Source organism: Macrotis lagotis, chromosome 2, assembly GCF_037893015.1.
Source record: "Macrotis lagotis isolate mMagLag1 chromosome 2, bilby.v1.9.chrom.fasta, whole genome shotgun sequence".
NCBI lineage: Eukaryota > Metazoa > Chordata > Mammalia > Peramelemorphia > Peramelidae > Macrotis > Macrotis lagotis.
In genome coordinates, this window is record NC_133659.1 from 187,107,037 (window position 1) to 187,125,700 (window position 18,664).

An 18,664-nucleotide genomic window follows, 5' to 3' on the forward strand; every position below is an offset into this window, starting at 1 on the left:
CATCATGAGGTTGATATCTTGCATTGTGTGTGAACTGGATTTGAGTGAGGCTGAGCTGTGAAGAGTCTTTAGTCTCACTCTTTCCTCCAGAGTCGCTGAAGTCCAGTTTCAAGATAGGCTATGTGACTCTGGGCAAGTTATTGACTTCTGCCTCACTTTCCTCAATTAAAAAATGGGGTTAATAAAAACACTTCTCTCCCAAGGTTGCTCTGAGGATGAAATGAAATGACATTTGTAAAGCATTTACCATAGTGCTTGGTACATAGTAAGCAATGTATAAATGTTAGTTATGTTAGTTATTTTTGTTACTTGGTTGCTATATTTCCTAGCCAAATATTTCCAGGTTCCTGAGGAAGCGTAGCACTGGTCTGGTATACTGTTCTGTTAATTTTGAGAATTTCTTGCCATGGCTCATATTATTGAAGTTGACAAAATGCTTTCCTGATAGTAACCCTGAAGGAAGCAGCGTAAGTGTTCTTATTTTTCAGATTGAAGGACACTGAGGTTCAATGAGAGATTAGGTGATTTTGCAACGGTCACACAACCACTCATCACATCAGAAGAGATTCAAACCCAACATCTAGCAATTTTTTTTTTTTTACTACATCAGGATACTACATCTAGAAACATGTTGTATCATGTTGCTGTAAAGGTGATGTAAACTTTACTCTTCCCCTGATTATTATTGAATCCTTGCTTAAAAGTCAGAGGTGCTTGATTCTGAAAGGGAAAAGAGAGATCAATGCCCAGCTAAATAACAGCAGTGACAGTCTGGGTGTATAGGAAAGGATAATAATGCAATGGAATAGTATATTTCCAGGGTCACTCAGATTACTCAAAGAATCATAGAAAATGTTCTTCAGGTCAGATAACATAGAATGATGGAGGCACTTGGGTAAGTTTGCTTTCTCTCTTGTCTCTTCTTCTCTTCCTTCTTTCCTGGTGGCATGGCAGAGAGAGCCCTTTACTTGGATTCAGGAAGACCTAATTTTGAATATAATTTCAGATACATTCTGAACCCAGGCAATGTCTCATTTCTCTTCTTTTACTATTCCTTCATTCTTCCCCTTTCCCTTTTTCCTTCCCATTTCTTTTTTTTTCTTTCCCTTCCCATTTCTCTCTTCCTTTTCATTTTCTTCAATCTATTTTTACCCCATTCCTTCTTCTTTCTTCCTCTTTCTCCATCCTATTTCCCTTTTCACTTTATTTCCTTTTCCATTCTTCCTTTCTTTCTTCCTTTTATCTCTCTTCTTTCCTTCTTTTTTGTTATTCCTTTAAAAAAAATCCTTCTCTGCTTTCTCCTCAAAGTCTTTAAGCCCAATGGGATGGACTATAAAAATCAGGAGGAGGTATGTGCAGGTGTGGGAAAGCATTTTAATATCTTCTCTTTCTCCTGGACCCCACCCACCCCTTTCTCCCAGCCTCATACATACTTCAGGTTTTGCCAAGTTCATCCCTTGTTACTTCCTGATCCAGCTTTTTGTGGTTTAGCCAATCTCAACTGTTGACTCTGTCCTGCACACTACACTGCCCTGTTGAATTCACACAGAACACACCCCTGACTAGGAATTAGATATATCTTCTCCCATCTTCTCCACCTATCCAGGGTCCTCTTCAACTTCAAAACCTGACTTAGAACACACCTTATCCCATAGGTATTCTCTGAGGAACCCCACCCCATTCTGAGAACTTTGTGGCTGTCCCTTCTGCACTCACCATCAATTTTTACTGAGTTCTCTGACATTTGTTTTTCTGTCTTTTTATTTCTTTTATGAACCCATTAGACTATGACCTCCCCGAAGGCAGGGGCTGTGTCTCTCCCATCAGATAGAGGCTCTATGAGGACCCAGACTGACTCCCCTACCCCACTGGGAATTCTATGAGAAGGGAAAGGGGAAGGAAAAAACATTTAATGAGAGGTTCTTATGTGCTGCTGGGAAAACTGGAAAAAGTTATGGTATGATCTCATGAGCAAATTATGACAGTAAGGTATAATTTATCTGTCAGATTTATGGAGAAAGAAAGAATTTAGAACTAAACAAGAGAGGGGGGCATTATTAGAAATAAAATGGATACTTTGGATTATATTAAATCAAAAGATTTTTGCACAAATAAAACCAAGATTAAAAGGAAAGCAGAAAGCAGGGAAACAATTTTCATTGCAAATATCTCTGATAAGGGCATTTCTCAAAGTCAAATTTATAAGAACACAAGTCATTCCCCAATTAATAAATGGTCAAAAGTATGAACAGGCAGTTTTCAGATGAAGGAATCAGAACTATGAATATTGTCACATTGAAATCATGCTTTAAATCACCACTACTTGCAGAAATTGAAAATTGAAATAACTCGGACCTATTATATTGACTAATATTGACAGAAAGAAAAATGATCACTGTTGGAGGGGATGTGTGAAAATTGGGATACCAATGCATTGTTGGTGGAATTGTGAACTCATCTGACCATTCTGGACAACAATTTGGAACTATGCCCAAAGGATAATCAAAGTATGAATATTTTTGGATCCAGCAATATTACTACTAGATCTCTATGTCAAAAAGATTTTTTTAAAAAAGGGAAAAAATGTATTTGTTTAAAAATATTTCATGGAAGGGGTGGCTAGGTGGCACAGTGGATAGAGCACTGGAGTCAGGAGTACCTGAGTTCAAATTCTGGCCTCAGACACTTAATAATTACCTAGATGTGTGATCTTGGGCAAGCCACTTAACCCCATTGCCTTGCAAAAAAAACCCTAAAAAAATATTTCAGAGCAAATCTGTTAATTGGGGCATGATTGAACAAGTTGTGGTATATGATTATAATGGAATACTGTAAGAAATGATGAACAGGATGATTTCAGAAAGACAACATGAATTGTTGCAAAGTGTTATGAACAGAACCAGGAAAATATTATATATGGTAATAACAGCATTATATACAGTTACAACAGAATGACTTAGCTACTCTCAGCAATATAATGATCCAAAGGACTCATGACTCATGATGAAAAATGCTATCCATATACAGAGAAATGCACACTATTTTTTGTTCTTTACAACTTGATTAATATGAAAATATAATTTGCATAATTGTACATGTACAATGTAGAGCCTGAACAAATAAATACAGTTATTAAATGTCTGGGACTGGATCTGAACTCTAGTCTTACTGACTCTAGGTCCAGCATTCTATCCACTGTGCCACAAGTTGCCTGCTAACAGTTATGAGGATGAGGAAAGTTTTCCTGTATAGCAGGGGTGGGGTATGTCCAACTTATGGGCCCTGTAAAATCCAAGATATCATTTGTCTGGAACTGCCAAAGCAACTCAGGTGGGACTTGAAATTCAATAAATCTAGGAGTTTTTTAGGGGTGAATTAATTAAATATTTGACCAAATATAGCAAGTTAATTTTTAAGTTGATAATTTTGTATGGTCTGCAAATGATATTATAAATATACAAATGGCTGAAAGAAGGCTGTCTGTACCTAATATAGAAGACAGAATCTTGAAGAACAGTAATTCTTAGAGTCAAAGATGAGAAGGGAGTCCATTCCACTTTTCAGGGGAGGTAACTATGCTCTCTTACCTGAATCATGGAAGGAAATGACTTGGTGTTGATCACATACCTAGAGCATATCATTGACTGTACTTGACCCCAGGACTTCCTGATGCCAAGGCTAGTGCGTCTATCCTCCAGAGTTATATTCCCTCCTAAGGGAGGTCCTACTTTTACAGAAGAGAAGATGGAGGCTTGATCAGGGAAAATGATTTGCACAGTGAATAAGTGCCAGAAGCAGGATTTGAACTCAGGCTTCTTGACTTTAAGGCTAGTCCTCTATCTGAAATTACCCATTTCTCTCAAGATCATTTAGGAGACACTGTGATAACCCCCAAATCAATGAAAAAATAAATAAAAGATTCAGGTTCTTTTCATTTGCTAGGGAAGGGAAAAAAATCAGATAAAATAAAATTTTAATGAGCACCTAATCCAAACCCATTAAGTTACAGAGGAGGAAAAACAATTACATCAATAAATTTACCAGTGATTGCCAGTTACTCACAAGGTCATGTGTCAAGTTCAGAGTATGCAAATGTAGTTTATAGTCCAGACGAAGTGATGATAGGGACCTATGAAACAATCAGGTCTCAATGTCATATGGAATACTTGTGGGATTAAAGAGTGTAGCAATGCAAGAATCTTGAGAGGTCACTAGTCTCACTCTTTTTAAAAATGAGAACACTGAAGTCAGAGAGGCTGAGCGACTAACTTGCCCAAGGTCACACAGGTAGTAAGGATAAGAAGTAGAAACTAGACATAGTTAGTAGGTCTCCAAATTCATTGTCCCTTCTGCTCTATTACCTCAATTCTGATTGAGGAGTAGTGAGAGGCAGTATTAGGTCAGGTGAGATCAGAATGTGGAAGAATCTAAATGCTATGCTGAGCCTGCATTTTATATTGCAGGAAATGGGAAGCCCCCCTGAAGGTTTTTAAGCAAGAGAGTGACATGAAGCTAGACTGAGACTGGTGTTTTTTCTTTTCATTGTAGCTCTTCCTGAGGTGTCAGAATAAGTCTTTGCTCACAAAGGGCAGTTTATTTGACTTGGAGGGGAAGCAAAAGTAACCAAGGATCCCCAGGGTTTGGATAGATGCTTCCCTGTTCTTTATTGTCTGGGTCTGCATTCCTGATTTTTCCCTACGCCCTTTTACTTGGCCACTTCCCATTGTTGGCCTAGGAAAAGCTGACATAAACTCAGGACTCTTCCTGGGCCATCATCATAGGAGAGCACAGGTAAATATATTACTAATCTGACTGGGTCTGAGTCTGGGTTGCAATAGTAAGCTTCATAGTACCCCCCATAAACCCCTTGTTTCCTGTCCTCTCATGGAGGCAAGTTGGGGAGAAAGAATCATACCATCCCTATTCCACACTGGAGACAATTCCAGTACTTCCAGAGAAATTGATGATCTGAGCACATAGCTAAAAGTCTATGTGCTTTTCAGTGGGGGGAAACTGCTGAGCTGGGCCTGGGGGTGGGGGAATCTATTTTTTGGAGAAAGATTAAGTGCCTCTGTTGGTGAAGGGTGGGGTAGGGCAGGACGCCCAGGTTACTCCCATCCTCCCAAACTCCAAGTGCCTGAAGAATTGAGGGACTAGCTCTATAGATTTGGGTTGGGGCCTCAGCATCTCCTTTCTAAGTTCTTAAACCTAAGTAAAAGGAGGGGGTTCCATGGTTTAGGATGATTGCAATTCCTCTTTCAGAGAATGGGGGAGGTGGTTGCTGGAGGTGATAAAAAAAAAGGGATCCACATCCTTTCCTTTGCAAACAGATGATCCTAGCAAGAATCAGTTCAGCCTCTGAGCAAGGACTGTGCTGTTGGGGCCTGTCTGGGGAAATGGGAAGTTGCTGACAGCCCCAGACATGACCACATTCCTCTCAACATGCCTGCCAGGGACCCTGAGACTCAAGAACTGAGGGAGTAGAGGAGGGAGGGAAGAGACAATGATGGAGGTCCTGGGGGAGAGCAAAAGAGAGGGTCAGTCAGTTGGAGGTATTATATCTAGCTATTTTCCATTCTTGTGGCTATAAGGATCTGGATTTAGAAGAGTCCAAGAAGAAAATACTGTATCATCAACTCCTGGGACATTGCCCTGATTTCTGATTTTTAATCGACTCTGCTATCTGCTTCTGCTTTTGTTTTTTGAAATGCCCTGATTTTTGTAGCACAAGGACCTTGTTGGAGTCACCCTGCTTCAGCCTTGCTAAGGACTAGATTTAACTTGCCCTAGTGACCACTTTAGATCTTCTAAGTTCCCAGGTTCCTCAAAGAACTAGACCTTTCCTCACTGTAGTTCTACCCCTTGACTTTAGATAGACTGTTCTATCTTTTAAAAAATATATATATAAATATTTTATTTGTTTTCCAATTACATACAATGGTAATTTCTACTAATCTTTCTTTTTTTTTTGCAAGATTTTGAATTTTACAATTTTTTTCTTCCTCCCTTCCTTTCCCCCTCCCCCATTAGAAGGTACTCTGATATAGTCTTTACATTTGCATCTATGGTATGCATAGATCCAAATTGAATATAATTGAAAGAAGAAACAGATCCATAAGGAAGAAAGAAAACATTAAAGATAGCAAAATTATGTACTACATTAGACAACTTTAAAAATTGAAGATAATAAGCTTTGGTTTTCATTTAAACTCCATAGTTCCTTCTCTGGATACAGATGGTATTCTCCTTCACAGATCCCCTAAAATTGTCCCTGATTATTTAGGCTATTCTGTCTTAAGACAAGTGCTCTCTCTGGGTCTCAGTTTCCCTACTTGGGGTTAACAAACAGTCTTACCTCCTGTCCCAATTTTCCCTTTAATAAGGAAATCACTTGATATCAAGGTAGAGTGAGTCTGGAGGTATATAATTGTGCTCTTGGACTGGATGGCTAACATGGGAATGTCATTTCAAACAAAATAAGACTGTGAAAGAAAATCTGAGGGACCAGAATAGGAAAATTGGCACTGAGGACAGAAGCATTTCTTTTACTTCCCAACACAATGTCATACTAGATGGCAGAACTGCTAGGAACTCGTGTCACAGCTGCTCTATGCCCCTGAAGAGAAGGACTAAGGGATCAGATCCAAAGTCCAGGAACACAAAGCCCACTGGTCATAGGGAAAATCCTTGGATTAATTAACCAACCTCTTCCCCTGGGGGAAAGAGAGCCTGCTGTCTTAAGGATAGACCATTCTCTGGACCTCAGAGAAAACATAAGATATTTCCTCCCATAGGCAGTAGTGTTTGTATTCTTGAGGCTGGGGTGGTGGGGTGGTGGTTTGCTTGTTTACTTTGCCTTTTTGAGGGGTACTGATTCCTCGGTGACCTGTCATGGTTGAACAGCATTTGCCCCACTTCAGGAAGGATACTCTCACTATTCAGGAAGGTGTTCACAGAACTAAATAGACCTTAGAGACCTGTACAATTAATTAGAAAATGACTGGCTATTATCTTTAGAAATAAGACCAACCACTGTCTCCACTCTTTCTGAGATATGGAGCTAGACTCAAGTTCAAGAATTTCTATGGATTCCCAGAAGTGAAGGGAAAGTATAGCCTGCAGCCCTGCACCTCCCCAGTCTGAATCACACCTGGCATGGTAAGAAAGCCAAAAAATAAAAGAAACCAAAAAACCCACCTCTAAACCCACTCCAAACTAGTGGTGAGTTTCCAGAAAAATATGAGAGACATAAGAGAGGCGGGGCTCTTAAGGGAGCTTGTTGGTGCAGACCTGGGGCTGGGGTGGGGAGGTGGGGTTGGCACCCAAAGGGAATGGAAAGTGCCCAGCTCCACCCTCCCGTGAAACTATAAAGAAGAGACCCAGAGTCCCTGAGGTAGCAGCTCTCTTCCTCTCTAAACCTCTCTAAGCACCTTCTCTGAGTTATCTGTCTTTCTGAACATCCCAAATTTTCTCTTGGTACCATGACTACCTGCAGCAGACAGTTCACCTCTTCAAGTTCCATGAAGGGCTCCTGTGGAATTGGAGGTGGCTCCAGCCGTGTCTCCATGCTGGGTGGTGGCTCCTGCAGAGCCCCTAGTGTCTATGGGGGCTCAGGTTTTGGGGGCATGTCAGTGACAACCTCCCGCTTCTCCTCTGGAGGGGCCTGTGGTCTGGGAGGAGGCTATGGTGGAGGCTACAGCAGCAGCAGCAGCTTTGGAGGGGCCCTAGGCAGTGGCTTTGGTGGTGGCTTTGGAGGTGGAGCTGGTTTTGGTGGTGGCTATGGTGGTGGTTTTGGCGGTGGTTATGGAGGTATGGATGGTCTTCTGGCTGGTGGGGAGAAGGTGACCATGCAAAACCTCAATGACCGCCTGGCTACCTACCTGGAGAAGGTGAGAGCCCTGGAGGAGGCCAATACAGATCTGGAGGTGAAGATCCGAGACTGGTACCAGAGGCAGAGACCAACTGAGGACAAAGACTACAGTAATTACTTCAAGATCATCGAAGATCTTAAAAACAAGGTAGGCATAAAACAGAGGGTAATCAGTACAAGGCATTCTATCACTCTATACTCAGGACTTTTGGGAGCTCTAGCCTTGGGTCACATACAACTCTAGAGTTTCAGCTTAGCTTGCTCTTGTTTAGCTTAAGAACCAAGTCACCAAAGCTTGATTAATTTCTGGGACATCAGAAAGGCTCATGTGACAGTGAAAATAGAGTTGCATTTATATTCAACCTGGCTTTGTATTTGTTTTTGACCTGGCTTCAAATCCTGGCTAGAGTACTTCTGCTTGTGTGGCTTTGAGCAATGCATTTTAAAACCCTGTGAGCCTCACTTTATCCATCTATAAATTTAGGAGGCTGATGATCTCAGTTCTTCCTTTAAACTCTAAATCAATGAACAAACTTTACCTCCTTTGTGTTAAGAAATCCTGCAGAGATAGAAAAGTATTGGAACTAAAAAAGAGTAGTAAAGAGACTATATAATTTCAAAGAGACATAGGATAGTAGTGGGATCAAAAGAGATGCCTAAATTGCTGATTAGTTCATTCATAATCTGGCAGGCACTGCCACAATCTTGGCCCTTTCCACCAATAGGCAGGGACAGCACTATCTCCTAAGATCTGGGAAGAAGACAGAGTTGAACTGCAAAGAATAGCAAAAACAGCTGCCTATTTCCCTCCCCATTTCCCCAGGGGCTCTGTCTCACCCCCACTCCACCAGACTTTGCCTACCTTAATCCTGCACTGTATTGTCCCAGCTCTGTGGAAAACTCTGAGACTTAGGTCTTAGGTCTCTCTGCAGGACTCTCTCTCTCTCTCTCTCTCTCTCTCTCTCTCTCTCTCTCTGTATGTGTCATGGTGATGGTGGTGGGTGGAGACGGTTGGGTCTCCTATTTCCTCTGCCAATGTTAAAGGACAACAGTTACCATACTCAAGTTTTGCTCAGTTTTCTTCTTTTCTTACCTTCTCTCTTTGAATACCTTCCCAAAAGGGCTCCTCTCTTCTCTAAGCCTGCCATATACTTTTTCTCCCTCATCATAGCCTTGGATTCAGTTCCATTAAGTTTAATACCTATCATTTGTCAGGTGTTACTGTGGATAGAGCATTGGCTTTAGAGTCAGGAGGATGAGAGTTTGAATCCAGCCTCTGACACTTGACTCTTACTAGCTGTGTGACCTTGGGCAAGTCACTTAACTCTGATTTCCTCACATCTAGGGTCATCTCTAGAGGTCCTGATTCTTATCTGGACTCAGATGGCTCTGAAGGAAAAAATGAGGGTGGTGACTTAGCAAAGCACCCCCCACTCTAAACCAACTCACACGTTTGTCATAGCATTACCTCCCTGATGTTGCAGTCTTAGAAAATGAAGGACAAACATTATTAAATGATAGACCCTGAAGACACCAGAACTTACAAATAGAAAGTTCTCCAGGAACTTACATTCTATTGGTTTCAACAGTGAAATCTTTTATTCACATCCCAGTGTCAGTTCTGCTGGAAAATGAAGGCTGCCAAGTCTAGGAACAATGGGCAAAATTGACCTGCCTGGAAAATTGCCTTTGGTCCCCCAGGATACAGACCCCAGTGAATTTGGGATGGGGAAAGGAAAACTCTGGCAAGAAGTATGCAGAGACATGTGAATCTTGTACTACTGACCTTTGTGAATGTGTGATTAATGAAATTTGATCTCTATACCAGATCCTTGAAGCCCGTGTGGAAAACTCCAAAATTCTCCTACAGATTGACAATGCCCGCTTGGCTGCTGATGACTTCAGGACCAAGTGAGTCCAACAATAACAAGGACAATTTAATCTTATCACAATAGAGGCTCCACATTCTGCAGAGGCAGAAGACTGTAAACTCCATGAGGGCAGAGATTATGCCATATTATCTTTTTATAACCTCCAAATCTAACTTAGATGAATTAAGCCATGAATAAAACCCCACTTGAGAGTTTTTGTGAATCATTTTAAGGAATCTGGATTTCCAACACCTCTAATATCCTAGGTGTGTGACAGGGCAAATCACTTTACTTTTCAAGGAATTCTCTATTACTGTAAGTTACGGAGAAGATGCCAATCTGTATTAGCAGAGAGGTTCCTTACCGGGGAGCTTCCTGTATTATTGAAATCACAGTGTATATTCTTATGCCTTTTAAGAACAAGAGAAAAATCAAGAGTTTGGTTAAAGTTGTAAATACCACAGAGCCTCTTAACTCAGGTCAGAATCATTACCTAGCTATTACTGAGTGAAATTAGACATACCTGAGCTATCAATTGACATCTTTATCCACCAACTCTTATTTCTTGGTTAATGATTCATTGCCCTCACCATTTGGCCTAAGGAGCCCAAGATGGGAATGCCTGAGCATTAGAAGGGATAAAGGACAATGTACACATTGTGGCTAGGTGAGGGATTTTACTCCTTTATTGGTTCATTATAGGTATGAAACTGAGTTGAACCTGCGTATGAGTGTGGAAGCTGACATCAATGGCCTACGCAGAGTGATGGATGAGTTGACTCTGTCTAAGGCTGACTTGGAGATGCAGCTTGAGTCCATGAATGAAGAGCGGGCCTACCTCATGAAGAATCATGAAGAGGTGAGAAACAGGAAAGAAAGAAGGCAATAACTGCAGAGGGAATTCTCAAATCAGCCTACTATAGTTTTAGGATAACTCATTTGAAGTGTTCTTATTTCATTCTCATATGTAAAAGAGAGGGAGGGCTATTATTCATTTAGACTCTTGGAGGGGGGCAGATAGGTGGCACAGTGGATAGCATGGTTCCTGAGATCAGTAGAACCCGAGTTCATATCCAACCTCAGACACTTATTAGCTGTGTGATCCTGGGCAAATCACTTACCTTCCCCCCTTCTTTCCCTCCACAAATTCCTCAAATTTTTTTTTTCTCTGAGTATTATTGAAAGGGACTTCAAGAAGACATTTCATTCAATTTTCTTATTTTATATTTTAGGAAATTGAGACCCATGAAGTATGACAGACTTACCTAACATTATTTAGGTAGGAAATAATGAGATTTAGATCTAGAATTTGAACTTAGGACTCCTAAAGACACAATGCTCTCTCCACTGCACCCTTCTGTTTCTGGATTAGGGAGATTTTGAGGGAACATGAGAATTTGAGATGGTAGGAAGGAAGTAATAAGTAATCAAAGTACTGGTGTCCCCAGCTCATAAACGAAGTTGCACTGAGGTCAGTCTATTTGGAAGCTTGAGATTTCAGACTGTTTCTTTACCTATAGGAAATGAATTCTCTGAGAGGCCAAGTGGGTGGAGATGTCAATGTGGAGATGGATGCAGCACCTGGAGTGGACCTGAGTCGCATCTTATCTGAGATGCGAGAACAGTATGAGAAGATGGCTGAGAAGAACCGCAAAGATGCTGAGGACTGGTTCTTCAGCAAGGTGGGTGTGGCTGGGTACTTTGTGGGGAGGAGCAAAGACCCTCCTTTAGAATGACATGAAAGCTCAGCATCAGGCATGTCCTAGAAAGGATTTTCTTTTCTTTTACTTCAGACTGAAGAGTTGAACCGAGAAGTAGCCTCCAATAGTGAGATGCTGCAGAGTGGAAAGAGTGAGATCTCTGAGCTCCGCCGAAGCGTACAGAGCCTTGAGATTGAGCTGCAGTCACAGCTCAGCATGGTAGGTGACTTGGGGACCTGGGTTTGACGACTAGTAGGTGAATCCAGCATCCAGAAGGGAGGAAAGTGGCCAGCCTCAGAGACCAGATTTTGCTTTTTCCATCCACAGAAAGCCTCTTTGGAGAACAGCTTGGAGGAGACCAAAGGCCGTTACTGTCTCCAGCTGTCCCAGATCCAGGAGCTCATCAGTAATGTGGAGGAACAGCTGGCTCAGCTCCGTTGTGAGATGGAGCAGCAGAACCAAGAATACAAGATCCTCCTGGATGTGAAGACCCGTCTGGAGCAGGAGATTGCCACCTACCGCCGCCTGTTGGAGGGAGAGGATGCCCAGTGAGTAGTCTCCCTCTCACCTCTAGGCTGGTACTCCTAGGCTGGAGTACCCACCTGCTTATCCTTCATCCTATTTTCTCATGGTACCTTACATCTAATAATTTTCTTTGTTCTTTTCATTGCAGTCTTGCTTCCCAGTTTTCATCGAGCTCTCAGTCCTCCAGAGATGGTAAGATTAGTAACTTTGATGCTGGTCCTTTTCTTCAAGGGATAACTTGCCTCTCTCTAGGGGGATTTGTATTCCATTTCTTTTGTGGAAAAGATATCAATAAGAACACTAACAACATTGGGACACAGCTTAGGACCATTTTAAGTTTTCACTATGCCTTCTTGGATGTCACAAGACTTGCCCTTTAGAGTTTAGTGAACATCTATTTTGTAGGAAGGGCACCCTTCCTTTTTTAGGGACTTAGTATTCATTTTAGACCATATATAGAAAAATATATTGTTTTTCAAATGGTCCTCTAATGGTTAAGAAGGAGGGAGTAATCCTGTGTTCCTTAAAGGGTTCAGTGGACCACATCATGAACCCCATGGACAGAACATTGTTTTCATTCCCACTCTCCCTCTCCCTGAGTGGGAGCACTCAATGGTGAATATTCTCTGCCCTCAGAGAACATTGAGTCTGGTTCAGAGGGATAGATTGACAATTAGGAAATATACAATAGTATGTAATACTTTTAAAAAGATGATAGAGAATTGATTTTGGTAATGGTAGTGTGGGTAGAAGTGAATTGAGGGAAGAAAAAAGGAGGGTTGGGAATGGAACAGGACCAAAGGATATTCATCAGAGGCACTGGACTTGGTTACCTTACTTCTGATTTCCAAGATATCCATTGGTCAATCTAAGATAGCTAGCTATTTGTCCAGCAATGGCTTCCTCTCCCCTTTAGAAAATGTTTTGTATTGATGCTTTTATTTTATGTTACTCTCCTTACCCAATACTTCCCTCATCCCACAAGATATTCCCTTGTAATTAAGGAATACACATACCCAAAACAAATCAGCACATTGTCCATGTCTGATTATGTATACTACATTCCATATCTGTAGTCTACTACCTCCCTGGAAGGAGGGCAAGTCTTCTGTAGTCATGGTTAGCCTCTTTTTCTATGACCAATTTTTTTCTCTCTCCTACTTCTGCAGTTACCTCCACTAGTCGTCAGGTGTACACCAAAGTATTAGATGTCCATGATGGCAAAGTGGTATCCAGTCATGAGCAGGTCCTTCGCACCAAGAATTGAATTCTCCATGCTGAACAGACCAGAGAGGTCCAAGCCTGAATTCATATATATACTTCACCCCCTGCCAGACTGGACAGTGGACAATGGCCACCAACTTTAATTCATCTCTAGCTTGTCCACCCCCATATCCCAAGTCTGTGCTATCCTCTGACTTTGAGGAAACCAATAAAGTCTCTTTTTCTTGATGCAAACTTTTGCCTCCTCCTGATTATAATGGTAATACAACGAGGAGGGGACTGAGGAAGAGGTGAAGTGATATATAATGATGAACTGAAGTATAGGAAAACCTTGGAACTATGACTTCACTGGTATGGAAGAAAGAGTTCAGGAGGCAGATGGTGCAGGGAGGTGGAGGATTCTTCATAGCTGAATGGCACAAAGCATAGATTCCTCAACCTGGAGTCAGAAAAACCTTCAAATCTAGAAGTCCCTTGCTTATTTTTTTTATTATCTATTATTTCCTCAATACATCTTTTTAAAAAATTGATATTTTATTTATTTTTTCCAATTATATGCTGTGGTTGTTTTTCAACATGCATCTATTTGCATATTTATAAGTTATACATTTTTCTACTACCCTCATTTCAGTGATAAACAGTCTGGTAAATTTTTTTGCATGTATATTTTTGTGTTTAACATAGTTACACATTAGTTATTTTGTATAAGAGGAATCAGGACCATGTAAAAAGAAGGAAAATCATGGAATAGGATGAAAAACATAGGGAAGTTTTTAAAAAGTGAACATAATATACATCAGATTCTATGATTTTTTTTCCCTTCTCTGGATGTGGATGACATTGCTTATAACAGGTCTCCTAGGGTTGTCTTAGATCTCTGAACTGCTGAGAAGAACCATATCCATCATTATAGTTGATCAACTCACAATATTATTAATATGTAAGATTTTCTCTTGGTTCTGCTCCCTTTGCTCAGTATCAGTTCATGTAATTCTTTCCATGTTTCTCTAAAGTCTAACCATTCATGGTTTCTTATAGAACAATAATACTCTATAACATTCATATACCATGACTTGTTTAGCCATTCCCTAATTGATGGGCAACCCATAAATTTACATTTCATTGCCACTACAAAAAGAGCTGCTATAAATATTTTTGAATATGTGGGATTTTTCCCATTTTTATAATTTCTTTTGGATATAGACCCAAGTAACGGTATTGTTGGGTCAAAGTGTTTGATCAATTTTATTGCTCTTTGGGCATAGCTCCAGATCCCAAATACATCTTTAAACATTTTAACATTAAAAAAAATTGTTTCCCTCTCTCCTGTCCCCCTCCTACCCGTTGAAAAGTAAAACAATTTGTCATTGATTATATATTTGTAGCCATGCTAAACATATTTCCAAATTTGCCCTGTTGCAAAAGAAAACACATACTCACAAAACCCAATAAAAGTAAAAAAAAATATGCAAAATTTATGCTTTAAATCTGCACTCAGAGTTCATCAATTCTTTCCCTCGAGGTGGATAGCATTTTTATCATATGTCCTTTGAGAATTCCACTGAATTCTTACCCAGAATACCCCCTCTGTCTAAGAAGACAACCTTCTAGCAGGCCTACTCCATCCCTATAAGACACAGTGCTAGAAAATAATAGTCACAAAAGTGAATTTACCTTCAATTTGCCATCCCCTATTTCTAACTACATGTCCTAACTGTGTAACCCTAGCCAAGTCACTTTATCTTTCCCTGTCATATTTTCCTCATCTATAAAATGAGAACAATGTTAGCTGCTTCATAGCATTGGTGTGATGAGTAAGAAAAATTAAATGTAAAGCATTTTGTAAGCCTTAAAGTTCTATTGAAAATCTAGATATTTTTATAATTATGATTCCCCTACTAATTACTAGGAGTCAATGTCTTTGTTTTTTCTTTCAGTTGATAGTATTTTATTTTCCAATTCCATGTAAAGATAGATTTCAATATTAATTTTTTCATTTTTTTTGTTTTTGCAAGGCAATGGGGTTAAGTGACTTGCCCAAGGTCACACAGTTAGGTAATTATTAAGTGTCTGAGTCTGGATTTGAACTCAGGTCCTCCTGACTCTAGGGCCAATGTTCTATCCTCTGTGCCACCTAGCTGCCCCTTCCATATTAATTTTTATAAAATTTGAGTCCTATATTTTTCTCTGTCCCTCTCTTCCTATAATCTGATAGAAGTTTTGCATGTATAATCATGTTAAACATATTTTCATATTAGGTTGTGAAAGATGAAGCAGAACAAAGAAGAAAAAAACACCAGAAAGAAAAACCAAATTTTAAACAGTGATAATAGTATGCTTTGATCTGAATTCAGTTTCCATAATTCTTTCTATGGTTCTGGATGACATTTTCTTTCACGAGTCTTTTGAAATTGTTTTTATCACTGTATTGTTAAGAAGAGCTAAGTCTATTATAGTTGATCACAAATGTTGCTGATAAGGTAACAATATTCTCCTTATTTGCTCACTTCACTCAGTACTAGTTCATGTCTTTTCATTTTTTCTATATCTGCATGCTCATGATTTCTTATAGAACAATAATATTCCATTCCATTCTCTTTTTTTGAATTATGAAGATTTTATTTATTTTTGAGTTTTACAATTTTTCCCCTAATCATACTTACCTCCCCCCACCACCAACAGAAGGCAGTTTGTTAATCTTTACATTGTTTCCATGGTATACATTGAACATAAAGTATAAGAGATAGCAAGATCAGACAATAAGATATCAGGGTTTTTCCCTAAATTAAAGGTAATAATCCTTGGTCTTTGTTCAAACTCCACAGCTCTTTCTCTGGATACAGATGAGCCCCAAATTGTCCCTAATTGTTGCATTGATGGAATGAGCGAGTCCATCAGGGTTGATCATCACCCCCATGTTGCTGTTACGGTGTACAATGTTTTTCTGGTTCTACTCATCTCACAAATGCAAATCCCTCCAGGCTTCCCTGAATTCCTGTTCCTCCTGGTTTCTAATTCCATTTCCTTCTTAAACCTCAATTTCTAACTCTGCTACCACAAAAAGAGCTGCTATAAATATTTTAATGTACTTATGGATCCTTTTCTCTTTTTTATGATCTCTTTGAAATATAGACTTAGTAGTGGTATTGCTGATTGAAAGGGTTTGTATGATTTTATAGCCCCTTGTGCGTAATTCCAAATTATTCTCCATAATGGTTGGGTCATGACGGCCACATCTTCGCCAACAGTGCATAAGTGTCCCAGTTTTTGCATATTCCCTCCAACATTTATCATTTTCCTTTTTTTGTCATATTAGCCAATCTGATAGGTTTGAAGTGGTACTTCAGAGTTGTTTTAATTTACATTTCTCTAAGCAATATTGATTTAAAACATTTTTTCATATAACTAAAGATAGTTTAATTTCTTCATCTGAAAATTGCTTGTTCTTAGCCTTTAATCATTTATCAATTGGGGAATGACTTGCCTTTTTAGAAATTTGATTCACTTATCTACAAATTTTAGAAAAGAGGCCTTTATCAGAAATACAATCTGTAAAAATTGTTTCCCAAATTTCTGCATTTTTTCTAATCTTGTTTTTTTTTTTGGTTTAGTTTGGTGAACACTTTTTAAATTTAATGCAATTAAAATTATCCATTTTGCATGTCATATTATTGTTTCTTATCTATTCCATTGTATTTCTTAATCACTCTTTTTTTTTTGCAAGGCAATGGGATTAAGTGACTTGCCTAATCATACAGCTAGGTAATTATTTGTTGTGGCTTGCTTCCTTGGGGCCCACAGCTGTGACCTCCCTCTGGGAGGGGAGCTGAGAATAAGGAGTCAAGCCACTACTGCTTTATGCCTCCAGCTCAATTTTATTACTGCTTAGCTATTACATATATACTGTTAGGTCTTCCGGGGTAGAACAAAGAATAATGAGGGAATGGGGATGCAAGCGTTGTGTACATGCAGTGTCTTGCATTACAGGATGGGGGGGGGGGGGGAGATAAGTTAGGGAGGAGGTGATAAGGCACAGCTGTGTCTAGTGCCCTTGGTCAGTGGGGCAGAATGTCTAGCTCCCAAGGACTCCAGCTCACCTTATCTCTCAAGGTGGCATGCCAGCTCCTGAGACTGCCCAGGTGGTGGTCCGTTAGAATAGCCTTGCTCCCACAATTATTAAGTGTTTGAGACTGAATTTGAACTCAGGTCCTCCTAACTCCAGGGCCGGTGCTCTCTACCTACTGTGCCACCTGGTTACCCACCATAGTTTTGATGATTACCACTTTATAATATAGTTTTAGATTTGGTATGGCTAGATCATCTTTTGCCTTTTACCCCCTCTTCCCTTGATCTTCTTGATATTTTTTTCTTCCAGATGAATTTTGTTATTATTTTTATTAGCTTTATATAATATTTTTTTGGCATTTCGATTGTCATGGTAATAAAAAGTAAATTAATTTAGGTAGAATTGTCATTTTTATTATGCTAATTTGGTGTACCCAAGAGCTATTGCCTTTTTTTTCAGGTGTTTAGATCTGACTTTATTTGTGTGAAAAGTGTAATTGTGTTCATATTTTTCCTGGATTTGTCTTAGCAAGTAGACTAACAAGTATTTTATATTGTCTGAAGTTATTCTAAATGGAATTTCTCTTTCTAAAACTTTGCTGCTGTGTTTTGTTGGTGACATATAGAAATGCTGATGATTTAAGTGAGTTTATTTTATGTTCTGTAACTTAGCTAAAGTTTTTAATTATTTCAAGAAGTTTTTAAATTGATTCTCTAGGATTCACTAAGTATACCATTATATCATCTGACAAGTATGATAGTTTTATTTCCTCATTGCCTATTCTAATTCCTTCAATTTCTCTTTTTTCTCTTATTGCTAAAGCTAACATTTTTAGTGCAACATTGAACTGATTATGATGATAATGGGCATCCTTATTTAACCCTTGATCTTTTTGGGAATATTTCCAGCTTATCACTATTACATATTATATTTGCTGATGTTTTAGATGGATATGTATTCCTATACTCTCTAGTGTTTTTAATAGGAATAGGCATTGTATTTTGTAAAATATTTTTCAACATCTATTGAGATAATCATATGATTTCTTTTAATTTTGTTATTGATAAGGTCAATTATGTTGATAGCTTTCCTAATATTAAACAAGTATTGCATCCTTGTTATAAATCTCATCTAGTTATAGTGTATTTTCCTGTTAATATTTTGTCATTTTCTTGCTGATATTTAATTTAATTTTTTTACATCAGTATTCATTAGGGAAAATAGTCTATAATTTCTTTCTTTGTTTTAGCTCTTTATCATTTATATATCAGCACTATATTTGTATTGTCAAAGGAATTTGGGAAAACTTTTTTTTTTAGTTTTTTCAAGGCAACGGGGTTAAGTGGCTTGCCCAAGGCCACACAGCTAGGTAATTATTAAGTGTCTGAGGTTGGATTTGAACTCAGGT

At 39.2% G+C, this 18,664-nt stretch overlaps 1 protein-coding gene across 1 annotated transcript; it reads left to right on the forward strand.

Moving 5' to 3' along the window:
• Nucleotides 1-7,381: 7,381 nt before the first annotated feature.
• LOC141513775 (keratin, type I cytoskeletal 14-like) lies at nucleotides 7,382-13,425 on the forward strand. The gene is made up of 8 exons (XM_074223943.1): nucleotides 7,382-8,018; nucleotides 9,699-9,781; nucleotides 10,444-10,600; nucleotides 11,262-11,423; nucleotides 11,535-11,660; nucleotides 11,769-11,989; nucleotides 12,115-12,158; nucleotides 13,136-13,425. Exons 1-8 carry the CDS (start codon nucleotides 7,482-7,484, stop codon nucleotides 13,231-13,233), a joined length of 1,428 nt encoding a protein of 475 aa, XP_074080044.1. The 5' UTR covers nucleotides 7,382-7,481; the 3' UTR covers nucleotides 13,234-13,425.
• The last annotated feature ends 5,239 nt before the right edge of the window (nucleotides 13,426-18,664 follow it).

What these genes read in the sequence shown, in the direction of transcription:
- LOC141513775 (XM_074223943.1), top strand. Translation starts at nt 7,482, where the DNA reads ATGACTACCTGCAGCAGACAGTTCACCTCTTCAAGTTCCATGAAGGGC. An exon ending in TCGAAGATCTTAAAAACAAG is followed by an intron (nt 8,019 to 9,698) that starts GTAGGCATAAAA and finishes TCTCTATACCAG; the next exon opens with ATCCTTGAAGCCCGTGTGGA. An exon ending in CTCTCAGTCCTCCAGAGATG is followed by an intron (nt 12,159 to 13,135) that starts GTAAGATTAGTA and finishes CTACTTCTGCAG; the next exon opens with TTACCTCCACTAGTCGTCAG.